This window comes from Sciurus vulgaris (assembly GCF_902686455.1).
Source record: "Sciurus vulgaris genome assembly, chromosome: 12".
Lineage (NCBI taxonomy): Eukaryota > Metazoa > Chordata > Mammalia > Rodentia > Sciuridae > Sciurus > Sciurus vulgaris.
In genome coordinates, this window is record NC_136473.1 from 82,518,493 (window position 1) to 82,536,571 (window position 18,079).

The following is an 18,079-nucleotide window of genomic DNA, read 5'->3' on the forward strand; positions in this document are numbered from 1 at the left end:
AAAAAACAGTACAATACTTACAGTAGCCAGAGGCTACACTTAGCTTCTTGCTAAGACAGAAAAAAGGATGCAGTGCACAGCTTTGTTCAATGTTTATAAAGAACTATGTCTCTGCAATTCAAAATTCAGTACTTCAAAGAAAACTAGGATGTGGCATCCTATCAGCTAACAATTTAAGACAGTCTCATGCTCTTGATAAATCAGTTTTAATAAGATAATCTAGTACTTGAAATTGCTTGCTGAACAAGATCTTCTTACTGTTAACAGGAAAAGGCTTATCCTTTATTTTTATTCATTCCTCTATAAGAGCACATAGAGTGTCACTGTTTGTGAAAGTGTAATATGGCACTCACCTTGAGACACCTGCTGGTGGTAAAGACCCTAACCTTGTAATGTAGCTAGCCCCTTTCATCTAATAACTTGTTTCCTGGATAAACATGATCAACCTCTTGTAATTAGTTTATTTTCATCACTTATGCAGCTTTTCCATATTTTAATCCTCATGAATGTAGATACTCATGAGATTGATTTTAGCTGGTATTGTGTTGATGCTGGTTAAAGAGTTGTAGGCAAGAGAACAAAATCTGCTTTAACTACTATTCTCAGTGCTCCTTCAATGGTGAACCTAACTAGTGCCAGTGTGAGCCTGCATGTATTCTTTTTCTTGTGGGGGGGGGGGGCACTGCACATTGAACCCAGTGGTGCTTAACCATTGAACTACATCCCCAGTTTTTTAAAATACCTTTTTTTTTTTGGAACTTGTAATCCTCCTGCCTCAGCCTCCCAAGTTGCTGGGATTACAGGCATGTACCACTGCTCCCAGCTCTAAATATATCTAAATATATTCTTATATATTCCACAATATCTACATGGCAGTGGGAAACTCTGTACCATGTTGGCCAGCAAAGAGATGAAATCGAGGTTCAGACTCCAGTTGTAATGTTGCCACTTATTAGCCTTGAGCCCTGGACAGTTATTAATCTTTCAAAGCTGCATTATCCTCCTCTGTAAAATGGGGCTGAAAATCTTTATAGACAGCAGTAAGTTAAATGAGAAAGCAAATTAAAGAAACCTAAATTGTAAAGCAATGTTTAAGTGGAGAGTTTCTATTTGTATTGGGGTTAAGAGTCACATTTCCCTTATATAAATGTGCAAATCCTAAAATATGAAAATTCAGTGGGGCCAGGAATCAGTGCAATTTAATGAAACTGTACGCTAGATGCACTTTAAATGACACATGCTATCCTGTGTCCTTTAGCCTTGTGATGCCTCTAACACCAACTGAAAGAAGTCACAGATTCAACTACCTAAAATAACAAATTGAAGTTAAGAAGGATAAAATAAATAAGTAGCTTAGGTACCATAGTGGCTTTGCTTAACATATTAAGAAAAAAAATCTTACTATGTCTTAAAATGTTTCTTTGTTAATTCATTTGCTCTTATCCTTCTCAATGCAAAGAAATAATTTCCCCTATTTTTATGACATAAATATAAGCCACTTTACAGTGGAGATCACTTTTAGTTATAATACCACAGTGATATTAAACACATGCAAGAAACTAATTTTTGTTGCCTAAGTGTCTGACTTTGGAACACAGAGGTGTCAGAAGGCTTAAGTACCCACAGGTACAAAAAGAAGAGGACTGAAATCTGACACACCAGCCCATACACCACACCTCTATCCTCCATCAAGCTTGCACAACCATAAATGTCTCTTAAAAGCAAAACTGTCATTTAAGGAGACACCAATCTATTTTTGAACCATCTGCACATCTCAAAGGATGACAGAATTTCACACTCACTTTATAGATTTCTTTTTCAATTTCTACTTCTTAGGTTCACACCATTATAGTCGTTTTTCCTTTGCTACATGTTATTCTTTGTTATCTCTACGTAGACAGATTCTGAAATAAAGACAGCTGTACCTATTCACTTCAGAATATTGTCCTTTGCTCCAGCTGGGACCCATCAATTAGGTGAGGGAAAGCATTCTTGTGTGTGGGCTCAAGAGAACCAGGGTTTATGTATATATTTCTCTAATATGCCTGGGTTTTAGAGTTATTTTTATTTTTGAAACAAAGTACTGAAAACTATTGTGGAAGCGTAGCTCTATTCTGGAGCTTGAGTATCTTATCAAAAGGGAGAAGTTCCAAGGTGGAGAACCATATTAATGTCTGACAATAAAAAATATTTCTTCAGATATATAATTAGGCATGGATATCTGTGTGTGTGTGTGTATGTTTTCTTGCTCTGGTCTAAATAAGCAGAATCAGCAAAATCACAGTTAAACTTACAGAATAATAGTCAAGAACTGTCTTCTCATGGCTACAGTAGAAAAACAAGTTCACCAGCCACTCAACTTCAAAGATATAGAGTATTAATTCTGGCACAATTTAATTATTAATTCACCAAAAGATAGTGAGTTAATATGAACAGGATTAACGTAAGAGGACCAAAACACTTATATACTATATAAATTTGAGCCAAACATAGAAAGTTAGACTTCTTACTATTACCTTAAGACATTCTTTGAACAACAGCTAATATTATTAAAATTTGCTTCTTATGAATATTTAAATTGTTAAAAGTAAACATAGGGTAAGGGATAAAGAAACTGTATGATGAGTTCAAATAATTTTACCAAACACAAGAAACAGAAAAGGAGTAATTTGGTGCCATGCTTTTATTCAAATGAAAGGGAAAAACTACACTGTACCAGGAAATAGCAAATATGACAGTATTTTACAGCACAGCATCTTTTAAAAAACCTGTAAGCAATGCTCTAGAGTGGACAGGTAAGCACACCATACACTGTACATTGCCCAACAGTGTCTGTGAACTCATAATTACACAGCTGACTTTGGCTTTAAACAGCCAAATAAAAACTGTAACAGTCATTCGAAAACAAACTTGAAAAAACTGAGAGGAATTAAAAGCTTTCCAAAGCTGTGTCAAATTTTAGATTTTGAGTGGCTACACTGGTAACCATGACAAGTGTTTGGCAAATTTAACCAAATAATTATCATAATTTGACCTCCAACAATGAAAGCACCAGTGTGTTTCAGTAAGGTTGACAAAAGTCCTCAAACTTTTACGAAATGGCATATTTTTCATTTTTATAATTTTAAAACATAATTTAAAAAAATCTGTGCCATAATAAAAAAATTCTGCAGACTCAAAGAAATATATCCATATTCCTTTTGCATTAATAGAGTAAAACCTTATACTGAGAGCAATGCACACTGTGGCAATATTCACATTCTACCTTTAGACATTGTAGATATTTAATTCAATTGCTGGACACACTCAAATTTAAGAATACAGGTTGGTCCTGTTTAGTGTTAAGTAGTTTTTCCATTGTATCACATAAGATTTTTCTTTATTTAATAGTCAGGTAATATCAAGGAGAAAATAGCTTTAATAAGGGAATTTAGTTGACTGAAAAGAACAAATTTAGTAATGTAAGATGCTTATTAAATTCTTTTTTTGACTATTATTCACATTTTGATTAGATTCCTTATAATTTTTTAAACTAGTCTTAATCTAAACATGTATTGGATGATCACTTCTAATTGTGGTAGAAACTGTCTGAAAGGTAAAATGTGCAATTCCCCATTTTTAATATTCATATATTATACACACTATGTATACATTTAAAATATAAGAAGTACATATCCTGGTCTCTTACATGCAAACAGTAGATCACAAATAGTTTTGAGCTACACATATATCTTGCACAGGTATTGGAAAAAAATCTGTGAATTTTTTTTTACAGTTTTAACAAATATACATAAATATAAGAACATAAATTACAGTAAAATATTGACAGCATTTGAGAAAATGTTGATAACCCAGATGCACTGATGCCTAAAAGGCCTTATAATAATAGAAAAGTACAGCTCAGGGACATCTCATTCCGAGTCTTTTTTTTTTTTTTTTAAATAAGTAAATACATCATATGAGACATTAGTTCTCTCTCTAAATAACTCAATTAGAGAAATGTATATATTTTCATCCTACTTCCCATGAAAGAAAACAAACTACACATCTCATTTGTGATACAATACTGTCTTTCCTCCCTATTTTACACAATTGTCACAACACTGAAACATAACAGGGTCACATAATCATTCAAGTCTTTTCCTGAGAATGAAGTTTTTCCCAACTAACCCTCTGGTATACACTGTTAAAGAACAAAGATCATGTAGAGGAGATTTCAAGTGTGTCCTTATCTAAGCTGTTCCACTTGAAAAGGTTTAAAAAGGAAAGAAAACCCCCAATATAAGTAAAATAACATGAAGCTATTTTAAAATTAAAATGTAGCCCTTTGTACATGTTTAAAAATTCTAAATATAATTTTTTTATCAGTTATAAATATAATGTAAAGACCTCCCAGGAACTTGCCTCAGGAAGTCTTACATCTTCAGACTGAAAGACTACTCTCAAAGTGTCATTCACTTCTGCCAGCTTATAAAGTGACTTTAAAAGAGATAGAAAGCCTTTTTTTGTTAAAAGAACAATCTAAATTACTCTGAGTTGGCCAGAAGTGGTGTAAAAACAGTACTGATTTAATCAGCAACTTTTAATAACATATTCTTGGTTTAGCGCATGTGATTTAAAGCGAACCTACTAGCAGCTCTTTACAACACCTCCTCTTATTTAATAGAGAAATGTTAATACTTGAGTGAATAATAAATACAGAATTGCAAATACTTAGAATAATTTTTGCAAATGCTCTAACACCATTAAAACATGAGGATTACTGTACTAGTGTTTCTCTTAACATCATAAGAAAGGTGCAAGTTACTTCTGAACGTGTATTTACTACTTTCATGATCTCCACATGAAACATAATGCAAAGATATCTAAGAATAAACCCCCAGGAGAGAAAAAAAAAAAAAAAAATCTGAAGACAAGCATGTACAGAAAAGGGTTTTAAAAAAAAAGAGAGAACAAATACAACACATAATTTGTAATCCTAGCCGTATTTCAACCATACCTCCACTGTGTCCATGAGAACTCAGTGCTTCATCGTCTCTAATATCAAGCAGGTGAACCCGGTAGCACATACAAATCTCCATTTGGGAATTAAAACATTTTCTTCATCACTTGGACTTATCACCTCAGTGAGAATCTTCTGCATTCCAAAATACTGTGGTTTACATTCCAGTTGTTCACAACAACAGAGTTAATATCCAGTTTTAATTAAAATTCTCATTGGCAATTAGAAAGATTTTCTATAGGCAGGAAAGATGAAGTGCAAATTTACCACGAATGTTCTGAAGCAAATACTTCCCAACTCCTATGCCTTGGTAGGTAAAAGTTTTTTGGGTGTTACTGGTCTTTTGGTCTGCCATAAATGGCTATGAATGGTAATTGCATCAACACTGGCAGATAAAGTTTTAGCAGGTATGTGGCTGAACTGTTTCCTGTCAGAGTTATATTTGTAAAGTCCCTCAATCATTTTTTTAGTGATAGATTTAGGGCCTATCCCAGTCAGTTTATTGATTTCTTCAGTTTCTGGGCAGTAAGTATACAAAGACCTGAACTGGCAGCCTGAATCCCGGAATAAGATTAAGAAGTTGTTGGCATCTGACTTCTCCATTTCCTTTAAAATAGAAAACAAAAACAGAACAAGATAACAATAATAGAAACCTTTAAATATCTTGCTGAATAAAGTGCACATAATGGTATAACATTTCATGATCAAATTTCAAGACATATTTTAATGACAAATTTTAATTTATTATTTTTTGCAGTGCTGGGGATCAAACCCAGGGCCTCAGACATGCTAAGTAGGCCCTAAGCTACATCCTAGCCCTGTTTTCATCACAATTTTTAAGGTCAATTCTTAGTCTTCTAGAACCTAACTCAAGAGTAAACCTAACTCAATCTAGTAAGTAAAACGCTAGTTATAGATTTTTACAGGCTGTTGAAAATTTAGTAGAGTATTTTAGGAGAGTATACCTATAAGAGTATTTTCTCTTGCTAAATTTAAATTTTAGGCAAACACTTACCTCCAATATTTTTTTCTTCTGACCTTCATTTACTTTTCCAGCCAAACAGCAATGAGCTAAAGCATTTTGTATTATGTGCTTATTGGATTTTGCACTGGGTTCTTTGTAGAGTTTTGGTCCTGTGGCAAAAGATTTAAAATAATAATAAAAATGTTTGTAAGACAGAAATAATATTGTTTTTAAATGATGTAATTATTCCTACACTGATGAAATTATAATAGAAAACCAAATTCTGTGCTTGAAAGCTTCTTAAGTTGCACTCCAATCAAAACATTGCTTTATAACACAGGGATACATCTGGAGGATGTTCCTATAGCCTGAGGCTGTTCCGTGAGAAAGGTGCTGGAAATAAGATATCACCTTAACTGTCACCCTGACTGCTTGACCTTCTTTAGGAGTGTCCTTACCTACATTTCTATTTGATTTACTTTTACCCCAGTCATGCCCACTCAAACAGGCTGGATGAGAAGTTGGTAGGAGTATGTGAGGCTGGGTATGCTTCTGGATCCAATGCATTCTTCTTGTCATTTAGAGCCTCATAATACTTATTAAAGGTGTGGATTCTAAATACCTGAAATCCCAATATTGGGGAGAGGATTTGTGGATTCTAACCTTTATGCAGCAATGAAGTACCTTTGTACTAGTGATAGAACTTCACTAAAACTTCTTTAGATCCAAATGACCACACAAAAATGGTGTATAATTTTAAGACAGAATAAGAGGCAGAAGAAAGGTGTGCAGCACACTGAAAGCATATAATTTTAAGACAGAACTGATGTCTAATGACATCATTAATTTTGTTTAGAAACCTATTTGTATAGGTTTCTATACAAATTTGTATAGGTTTCTGGCACAAGTCACTGCCCCCCTGTATTGCCAGACTAAGCTACCTGAAGGTGACCACTTTCATTTATTGTTTTTCTTTTCTTTTTTTAAATCAGCCTCCCGTGTTCAGAGCAAAACGTGAGCCAATAAAACTTTCTTTCATATCACCTTCTCATTAGTGTGTTAAATTCAAATATTTCCCTAAAAATGTACACTAACCTGTGTATTCTGTTCCAGAAGCCACTGAAGAAGTTGTTGATGCATTTTCCCAGTCTTTTTCTCCATTTCGACTACCACAACGACTTGGGGACAAGAAACCTTCTACAGACTCTGATCTAAAGAGTAAATAACATATTTCTGACATCTCAAAAGAATGTTTTGGGGCCAGAGGGTATATGTGAGAGTATCGACCCAAACCAATCTAAAGCCTTAAAAATAAGGTGGTGATAACACTGTCTTTATTATAGCTACATATAAAAGTTCCCGGAACATAGTAGCCACTTTCTAAATATTCGTTGAAAGAATGAATGTTTTTCCATATGAAAACTGGCAACTAACACGATAAGATGGTAAAACAAAGATTAGAACTCTAAGATGATGACTGTTGCTAGAAATATTCTTTTCTGATTTGGGCATTATAATCTATGATAATGAAATAATGATTTTTAGCTTCTAAATCTCAGGGACAGAGAACAAGAGGTGTTTCATAATGTGTTGAATCCAAGTAGGCAACCTCCTTTGGAATTAATCTAATGGGGAAAAATTCTTTACCTTCCACGGGAAATAAGCTAAAGAAGCTGACGTAGATAATGTCTATGTTTTTTCTGTTTCTACCAACCACTATTTAATCATAATCACATTAGCAACTACTTTATGTATAATTAGTTAGATATATATAGCTTATAAAAAGTATCTTATCAATGTCAATAATTCTAAATTCTAAAAGATAAGGAATACTTTAATACAAATAAACTTCTTCATATAATTTCTTAACAGAAAATCAAACAGTCCTACATCAGCAAAACTTGTGATTATGGTTTGGTCATTATGAAATATAAAATAAAAATGCTAAAGAGTTTTTAGTTAAAATTTTGTGTAACTGCAGTTACCATATTCTTTTTCTATGAAAAATAACCTTATGATCTGGATTTACCTTGGTGTCCTCTTGCCTGAATGAACACTCTCATTATCACCTGTGTTCAGCGATGCCAAAGAAAGGCTAGAGACTGAAAAAACACGATAAATTCGTGATCCTGAACAAAAACAAAATTGGAAATTTAAAAAGAGCAACTAGCAAAGAGTCTGTTCATTAGATAACACCAGCATATGAAAATTGAACTTCTGTAGTTCTTCTCCTTCTCACTCTAAACATAATATGACTGCATGCATATATATACAAGTTATTTAAAATTAACAAAGAACCTACTTTTATTTTATTTATTAATTTTTGCAGTACTGGGATTGAACCAAGGGTATCACACATGCTAAGCAAGCACTCCACCCTTGAGCTATACCCCCAGCCCAAGACTTACTTTCAGAAAACAATGATAAAGCTAACTTGCTGTTCCCAAAGTAAAGTGCTAATGAGACATGACATATTTCAGGAAAGAAAAATATACTTAGTAATACCTAATTCCTAGGGGGAAAATTTACTAATTTTAGCCAGTATTATTTATCAAAGTTTTACTGACTAGAAAAGAAAAGGCAGTTACCTAACATAGCAGTCAATGTTATGTTATTTTTCCTCAGGCTTAGAATAACTATAGAAATTCTCTAAAAATTTACATGGCATTTATTTTAAATAAAATAGTATTTAAAAATTAGAGTATGCATGCTGAATTAATAGATATATTCCCTCAGTTCCAGAAATTATAAATTTGGATTTTTGACCCTTTTTTTTTTTTTTTGGTATCAGGGATTGAACCCAGGGGCGCTTAACTACTGAGCCACATCCTAGCTCTTTTTTAAAATACATTTTATTTAGAAACAGGGTCTTATTGAGTTGTTTAGGGTCTCCAAAGCTGCTGAAGCTGGCTTTGAACTTGCAAATCTACTACCTCAGCTTCCTGAGCCACTGTGACAACAGGCATGGGTCACCACGCCCCGTTATCATAAAGGAGGGATTTGTGAACTCTTGATCTTATATTCTTTATTCTATAGATATGTTTGTTTGTTTACTTGTTTATTTTTCAGCACTGGGGACTAAATCCAGAGCCTTGTGTGTGCTGGGCAAGTACTACACTACTGAGCTGCATTCCCAGACTTTTTACGTTTTAAGCCTGTCTCAGTTGCCCAAGGTGGCCTCAAACTTGTGATCCTCCACCTTACCCTCCCAAGTCTCTGGGATTACAGGCATGCACCACTGTGCCCAGCTTTCCACAGACATGTTTCATATACATTCCATGCATTAACATTCATCCTAAATTTACAAGTACTTATAGGGTAGTTAATAATTCTGGGAGATTAACCTGAGGACAGAGTTGCCTAATAAATCTGTTTTTTTGAGACCAGGGATTGAATTTAGGGGCATTTAACCACTAAGCCACATCCCTAGTCCTTTTTTATATTTTATTTAAAGACAGGGTCTTGTGGATTTGCTTAGGGTCTATCTAAATTGCCGAAGCTGGCTTTGAACTCATGATCCTCCTGCCTCAGCTTCTTGAGCTGCTGGGATTACAGGCATGAGCCACCGTACCCAGCTACAAGTTAGTATTTAAACTAGATGTTCAGCATTCACATTTTTACTATTGAATATATGCATACACACATAATACATAAAATTCTTTGAAAAGTTCATTTGTTCATTTTGGTTTCTAATTAGAGCTTAAATACGTATAATCTCAAATTCTGCATCAAATTTAGCATATCAAAACACAATCAAGTTAGTATGACAAACCAAGCTGGTGTTGTTTTTATGAACAGACTCCTCATAATAAGCTGTGTTACCTGGAGGACCTTTTATTGGTGTTTTGGGGGATTCAATATGATCTCTGTGAATAGATTTTGGCCGCTGTTTTTTCTGTTTTGCCATTTGAGGACGAGGTTTAATTACAGTATCCATATCTTCCATTAGCTTCAGTTGTTTTCGCCTCATATACTCTTGCCTAATAAATTCTCTGCGTGCTCTCTCATCTTCTTTCTTCTGACGTTCTTCCTCGGTTTTACGCCTAAGGAATTAAATGGTTAAATCTTTCATTCTATCTACCGAAGACAAGGGACACTGAAGAGTTTTACATGTTTTATGTGAAAAGGGAGAAATATATTTCAGCGCCTTAAGGAAAAATGGTTCATTTAAAATGTACTTGAAAAAAGTTAGGCTACGCACACAGATACACACACACACACACACACACGTGTGTGTCCTCCACTGAAGTTATTTTAAATTATGTTTCTTAAAACATTTAAATTAGTGTTTCTGGAGAACTTTATTTAGACATACTAAATCAGGCAATACTCTGGGAAAATAACTTAAAATCACCAAAAGTCAGCACTGATCCAGTTGTCTATGTAGACTGCAAACATCTCTGAAAAGAAATATGTTAATAAAAACATTAATGAGAAACTGCCTCCTTAAGGACTATTTACCAAAATTTCTCTAAATATGCTAGTGCACCATTAGCACTGATTTAGAACTGGCACAGTCACGTCTTTTACCTCGTTTCCTCTTTCTTATGCTCCATTTCTGCTTCCAGCTGCTGTTTCCGAAGCTGAGTTTCTTTCTCCCTTCTTAATCGTTTCTCCAACAAAGCTGCTCGTTTCATTGCCATATCATTTTCTGCTTTTTGATCATCCTAAGAACAAATTTCATTGAAACAGATGAAACATTTTAGGTACAAATACTCTCATTTTCAATTGTTGTAGTCATAATTCAGGGTTACTCTTATAATTGAAAATCTGAACCATTACATCCCTACTAAATGTGGACATGTTTCAGAAGAACTAAATTAAAGTGGTAGCAGTTCTATCAAGTAACAAAGGACATTTAAAACGCAGTGACCATCAAAAGAAAAAAAAGGTTTTTTGACCCTAATACATAACTGCATCTTTTTATCCTCAGAATAAAGTAAGTGGGTATTGTTTGTTAGAGAATAGTCATGTGAATAGCTGAACTGATGCTCTAAATGGTATCTTCTAAAATCTTTCTCTGGGTTCTATGAAAAGTACCTTGTTTGTACCTCTTTCTCCATGTAATTTTTAAGACCTGTGACTTAAGGTGCCTTAATTTTTTCAAACTGTAATTATCATGTCCAGTGCTATGTTGTCAATATAGTATACACTAACAAATTAAGCACTGACAAAGGAATCATTTAGACAAGCATTTATACAGCTTGTTACTTTCTTCTGTCAATGCTTCATGGAGATGCAATCCTTCTAGGAGTTCATAGTCTAAGAGACAAAGCAGATAAGAATGAAACAACTGAAACTCTGGGTCTTAGGTGCTATATACATGAGTATGTTTTGGACACAACAGAGACAAAAAGGAGGAAATATTTAACCACTATTTAAGATAGCATGACAGACTTCAGATGAAGCTTAAAGAACAGTCTAAAAGAGAAGTAACAGTCTAAAAGAGAAGCCTGGACAAATAGATTCTGGTTAGTATGCAACCATCCTTGAACGCTATGCTAAAGGTTTCAATTTTTTTCATCAGGCAACTTTTCACATTTTTTACTAGAAAGAGACTCAATTGGAGCTACAATCTTGGGACAACTAGTAGTATAAAGAGGGAATGGTACAATTATAGGCAGAGAGCTCATTTAGGAAGCTATACATATAGTCCAAGAGATGAGAATTAGGGTGCTGAAGACATGGAAATGAATGAAACAGGAGATATGGAATAAAAATGAAGATACAGATAAACTGCCTGTGTTACACTAAAGGTTCATCCCCTCTGCTTTCCATTTTCTTCAAGGAAGAGATGTTGCAAAGGTCTCTAAAACTGGTCTTTAATAGGTATTAGTGTCTATAGTAGCATTCTATTTTAAAATGGCATTTTTACATGATTAAGAGACACAACATGACTCACATCTTAATTTCTAAGTGTTGAAAGGGCAATCACCCTAGGATCAAATTTAAAATAAATTACAAATACTCAGCATTAAACAATCAAAAATAAAACTAACAACTGTAATCACTTCAATAATCTTCATGTTTTGTTTTATTTTTTGGTTTTCTAGTGGTGGGGACAGACTAGGACCTGTGCACGCTAGAAAACTTCTCTACCTTGACTACATTCCCAGCCCTTTTTATTTTCTTTTGAGATAGAGTCTTGCTAAGTTTCTAAGGCTGGCCTTGAACTGGTGATTCTGCCTCAGCTTCTTAAGTAGCTGGGATTATAGGTGTATACCACTAGGCCTGGCTAGTACTGAGGGTTTTTTCCACTACTACTATAGGCTTTAATTTAAAATCTTAAATTATAAATTGTTGCTATTTGGTGTTGTCTTTTCTATTTACATTCCAAATTTTGAAAATACATAGGATTAAAGATTATGCTAGTTCCTTAATTAAAAAAAGAAGCTTGAATAACATGGTCCAATTATACAGGAACATATTTTTCCATATGGTAATTTGGAAATTTTAGAAAAACATAAATATGGAAAAAGTGGGTGATAATCTAGTAGAGAAAAATTAAAATATTAGTAAGCCTTTCTACTTTATTATCTATGATAAATTCCAAGATTTTCACCATCAGGAAGTGATACCATTCAATACCTGTGTTAGTTGGCTTCAGTATTGTTTAAATATATTGTATCCAATAACAATATTAAGATTTATATTCTAAATTGTAGACCTATGTAGGATCAGAGATATCTACTTTAGTTTCTTAATAAAAAAAGAATAACACAATATATATATTCCCAATTATAGAAAAACAAGGCCCTACAATTTGTATCATAAATAGAACAGACAAAACCCAACAAACAGTCCTCCTTTTTCTAGTGCTTTTTGAAGGAGCTACTTCAGGAGCTGAGGCTCTAACTCAGTGGTGGACAGCTTGCGTAGCATGTGTGAGGCTTGAGGTTCAATCCCCAGCAAAAGTACCTATTTCAATGACAGCTATTCAAACTATATATATATATATTTTTTAAACTATTTATTTATTTATTTATTTATTTATTTATTTATTTACTGCCAAACTGAGGATTGAACTCACTCTATCACTGAGCTATACCCCAGGTTTTTTTATTTTTTATTTTGAGGCAGGATCTCACTGACAGTTGCCCAGGCTGGACTCAAACTTGCCAATCTCCTGTCTCAGTCTACTGAGTAGCTAGGATTACAGGTGTGAATCACAATGCATAGCATATGCTCTTTTTTTTAAAGTTTTTTAGGAGGTTGATAGACCTTTATTTTATTTGTTTATTTATATGTGGTGCTGAGAATCGAACCCAGTGCCTTACACATGCTAGGCAAGTGCTATACCACTGAGCCACAATCCCAGCCCAGCTATATGTTTTTAAAAATGTTTCCCTTGCAAGATTATATATGGTCAGTTTTTAAAAGATTTTTTAAAAAAGAAAACATGTAAAAAAAATAGTCAAGGTTTTAGCAAATCTAATGTATACTTACATACATGCTCAGTTACGAATTTGTTTTACAAGTTGGCAATGGAATCAATTACTCTTTGAAGAGATTTAAATACCTTAATTTTAAAAAGGCCTTTGTGAAAGTGACAGAGGTAGAGAAGCAAACACAGGGAATATATCTAAGTATGTGTCATGACTAGGATAAAATGTGTGCACTTAAATGTTACTACAGTCACCAAGAGGGCAGCACCAAAATAAGTGTTAGAATTAATGGCTGGCTGTAACAAAAGGGACTTCTACTAACGGAATAAGCATAAAAATATACACACACCCATCTAATGAAGATGGTCCAAACAATGTAGATTAATATTACCTTAAAAAAGAATCCACAGCATACTTTCTGGTCATCTTCAAATTGTTCTTTATCACTTTCTCCATCATATTTTTCAACAGATTCATCAGCCTTTTCAGGAGGTTTCAAATCTGAGAGGGAAACTTCAATCAGATTTACATTTTTAGGAGCAGTAGGTGGGAAAACAGGTTTAGGAGGTGGTTCTGTGGGTTGATTCAATTGGTCCTCATTTGGTGTCAGACATACAGTTTCTGTGACAGGCTGTGACAGGACTTCAGAAACTGTCGACTCAAAAGGTTTAAGCTCCTTCTCTTCAAGATTATGGCCATGCTGTTCCAAAGTTCCTTTGCATTCCAATTCATTCTTTTTAACCTCCTCCTTAAGTTTGGATTCTTTTAATTGAGGCTCTCCATCATCCCCAAAACATACAAATGACCGAGTCTGAATGGGAACTTGACTTGGGGAAAACCTCCTTAACCGAGGAAGACTATCCACAGACCGAGGGGGTGTCAAGGTCCTATTCAAAGGTGTTATTTTTAATTCATTTGGCCTAGGAGTCCTTTGATTTTTAACAGAAAATGATGTGCTCTTCCTGTTAGAAGACTGTGGAGATGGATGAGTAGGACGAGGGGAGTCTGAAGAGAATGGTGCAACAGCTGATGACAGGCCTGCCTGTCTTGAAGGTTTAAAATCTCGAATCTGTTTCTGTGGAGAGGGTTGTGGAGGTGAAATCACCCAGGACTGTTGCTCTCTCATTTGCATTAACATTTCCTGCTGAAGGGACAAGCGTTGCATTTCTTGTTGTAGAAAATGCAGGGATGAATTTAACTTTTCAATGGATTTTGTATATTCTAAAATCTCTCCTTCATTCAAAGTCTCCTCTGAGGGGCTCGCCAGGTTCCACTGCTTCTCAGGATCAACAGGTGTAGTTGGTGACTTTAGCCATTTGGCCGGAGGATTCTCCATGCTTTCTTTTATATCTGCTAGCGACTTGCTCCTTTGTCCATCAGTTTTCTGTGATTCCTTTTCTTTTGCTCTATCAGTATATACTTTCTCATCTTCTGCACCAGCTGCTTCCTCTCGAAGCGGGGAAATCCCATCTCCTTTCTTTTTTACCACAGTAAGGAATGCTGTCCTTCCCATTTTCTGCCTCTGTTTTGTAAAAGCAGCTTCCATTTTCTTTTTCTGGGCTTCTATCGCACGCCTCTTTTCTTCTAGTTTCATCCTAAGATGCACCATTTCAGAAGCCAACAGCTGTGTAGTATCCCGTGCTTGTGGAAGGCCTGTTTCTTCTGGAATTTGTGCCCAAGCAACCACATGAGGAATATTAAGTTCTGAGCCCTCTGGTGTAGTTTTCTGAGAACTACTTCCACTACTTTTTCCATCAGTATGATTCAGTTTCCTGAACTTCTGCTCAGCAAAGCTGGTCATCTTAACTCCAGAACTAGAAGAAGCACTGCTACCTGGCTGAGACTTGGTACTTATGGTACTTGGACAAGGACTCAAAGCTTCTCTGGGATTGCTGGTTCTTACATCATAATCCTGAAGAAATTTAGATGCATCATCCATGTCAGAGTCTAGGCTTACAGTATAATCTCTCAAAGAAGAATCTTCATCCATAGTTTCAGGAATATCTTCTGAAGGAACATGAATTCCAGTGTCTACTTCTGTAGTATCAGTTATTGGACTCAAGGCACCTTTTGTATCAGTTATGTTATCAGGACTAGATTGATTTAGCTTGATATTTGAATTTAGGATACTCATTTCTTGGTTATGAAGAAAGAAGCCATTAGCAATTTGGTCTGGCCGAGGTGTATGGGGAGATCTTTCAGTATCATGAATTATTTGTAATGCTTCTTCAATGCTTGGTGTTTCAATCTGATTGCCAAACTCATCTAGAAGTACTCTATTTTGTAAAGCTCCATTTGGAAGCTTATAATGAATATTCTCATTAGAATTTAGTTCATTTGTATTAAGGGGCACATAAGATTTGAAGTCACTCTGAGAATCTATATTAAGTTCTTCTTCAATGCTTTCTGCTTCTTCTTCTCCATTTACTGGCTTGAAGGACAAATTTTTCCTAATGTGCTTAGATACACGATTATTGTTCAGGGTAAGTCCTTCATTACTAATGGAACGAGTGATTCCTCGATTAGGAGTGGATCTTTGTTCACTATCTTCTTTGTCAAAAGAAATATCAAATGAAACACCATGTACTGATGATCTGAAAAAAATTAAGTAGACAATCATTAAATTTTATTTCTTTACCCATTTCTCAGAATTATATTGAGTTGCTGGGAATTTAGGTATAAGCCACCATGCCCAGCTTAGCTACATTTTAAACTCTAGCATTTGTCTGTGTTGTCCTTTTCAAATTTAGGTACCAAGTAAAATTCTAGATTTGGTGATCTGACTAAAAATAAGAGAGACAGATGAAATTGGCATTATTTGATAATGTTAATATCCTAAGAATAATAATTCTGTTTACCTTTTCTCTTTGGGCCATGTTCCTATGAAGCCATCAACATAAGACATGGATGAAGACCTTCTAATTCCTCCTTCAAATAAAAAAAGAGAAAAAGCCATGAAATCATGTAAAAAATCTTAACTTACAGCAATTTAACAGATTTCACATGTGAAGATTCACTAATAGTGCTAGTAAGTAAGTAGGATACCCAACACACACAGTGCATGCATGCGTGTGCACACCATACACACACACAAATCTTAGAGGCTAGGAGTGTAGCTCAGTGGTAGGGCTATGATTAGCATGAGTAAGGCCCTGGGTTCAATCCCCAGCATGTCCCCCACTCCAAAAAAAGTAAGAAGATACATATATGAAGTATTTCATTTTATTAGGAAAAGTAAGCATAGAGCAAAACAGTCACTCCATAGGAAATGAAAAAGACTAGATACTTTTATCCTCAATCATTTCTCAGGTAACTACCTAAAATAACATTTTCCTAGGCTTTTTTAAATACACTACCTGAGGATGATGAATGAGCTTGGGGTCGTGAGTATCTAGAAGACAAATGATGAGACTGTGTAAATGTAGCTCCTTCTCCACTGCAATGTAGAATACATTTAAAATGTTTCTTTTTAGCTCTTTAATATAAACTTCATATAGAATGGCTGAACTGAAAGATAATACTATCACCTCTGATTCTACATCCTAAATAAAACATAATCTATTGTTTAAATCAAATAATGGCTGCCATTAAATGTATCTACATTTATGTCTTTTAGCTAAACAACTTTGAGTACTTTCATATATATCTCAATGTCCTTAAGAAACAAGATATGGCATATTATTTTCATCTTACCAACAGAAAAACAGAAATAAAAAAGATATTATATGAAACTCACCAATTTGAAATATTTTGATCAAATATAAATTTCTAAAAACTGCATGCATAATAAACCCTTGTAAAAGACCCTGCTCATGGACCTGTGCCTATACACACATATATCTAACAGTTACATTAAGACAGTGAGTTGCACCTTGAAGACCTCTATGCCTATAAAGATATGAAGCTTTTCTGTTATTTCTCCCTATTTAATTTTCCATATCCCACTTAATGCAGGGGATTAGATAGTCTCCTTGAATTATGACATTTGACAGAATCAAGTTTTCCTCTCTCACTTTTTCTCTTTATAAATTTTAAGTCTGCCATGCCCCTTCTTGCAGTCAAGTGACAAAGTTAAGTATTCCCATCCCCAATCAGCTGAGAAGAAGCTGAGAAATAAGATGTAGGGATTTTTACAGCTTGTGATTATATTATTTCCAGGATGAGTAGAAATCATTGAATCCGTCCTCAAAAGTTCTACAATGTTGGAGACCTATATAAAGGACCAATGGACACATATAGAAGTAACAGGATGACTAGGAGCCTAGAATGGCAGTGCATAAAAACTCTTCAAGGAAAAGGATTTAGATATCTGGTTATAAAAAGGGTTCCTGCTAGGAAAAATAGGAAAAAGTAGCCACTAAGATGCAAGACAAAAAAGAAATGAGTCTTCCATGAGACCCAAATGAAAACATTTTCTAGTGTCAGAGATGTAGAACATTGTTCATTCAGCTTCCTAGAAGTAATAACTATGGGATAATCTACTCTTAAAATGATAAGTCTTACTTTCTACTTTTAAAGTGGAATCAAAATATTTAATAGTACAAGAGTGATCTGGAATACTGAATGTTTTCTCAAGTTTCAAGGAAAAAAGTGTCACTATACAACCAACCAGGAAAACACCAAGGAAATGATATTTAGGAGAAGTTTTCCATGGAAAAAATACACTCAAGTTTCTCCAACAGCAATGTTGTAACTTAACACCTCTGTATTGAACTGCAGAGATAGTTA

General features: G+C 34.6%; 1 protein-coding gene across 10 annotated transcripts in view; it reads right to left on the reverse strand.

Moving 5' to 3' along the window:
• Positions 1-2,667: 2,667 nt before the first annotated feature.
• The window catches only part of CAMSAP2 (calmodulin regulated spectrin associated protein family member 2), a 92,521-nt gene continuing 77,109 nt past the window's right edge, over positions 2,668-18,079 (reverse strand). For 4 of the 10 annotated variants that reach the window (XM_079106054.1, XM_079106062.1, XM_079106053.1 and 1 more), the window contains 9 exons: positions 16,708-16,787; positions 16,210-16,279; positions 13,743-15,945; positions 10,497-10,633; positions 9,789-10,009; positions 7,996-8,095; positions 7,062-7,177; positions 6,018-6,136; positions 2,668-5,608 (listed from right to left, as the gene is read on the reverse strand). In XM_079106054.1, the coding sequence (XP_078962180.1) occupies positions 5,303-5,608; positions 6,018-6,136; positions 7,062-7,177; positions 7,996-8,095; positions 9,789-10,009; positions 10,497-10,633; positions 13,743-15,945; positions 16,210-16,279; positions 16,708-16,787 (3,352 nt within the window). In that variant the 3' untranslated portion in view covers positions 2,668-5,302. The remainder of the gene's footprint in view (positions 5,609-6,017; positions 6,137-7,061; positions 7,178-7,995; positions 8,096-9,788; positions 10,010-10,496; positions 10,634-13,742; positions 15,946-16,209; positions 16,280-16,707; positions 16,788-18,079) is intronic. The other 6 variants (XM_079106060.1, XM_079106057.1, XM_079106058.1 and 3 more) reach the window with 3 other exon arrangements.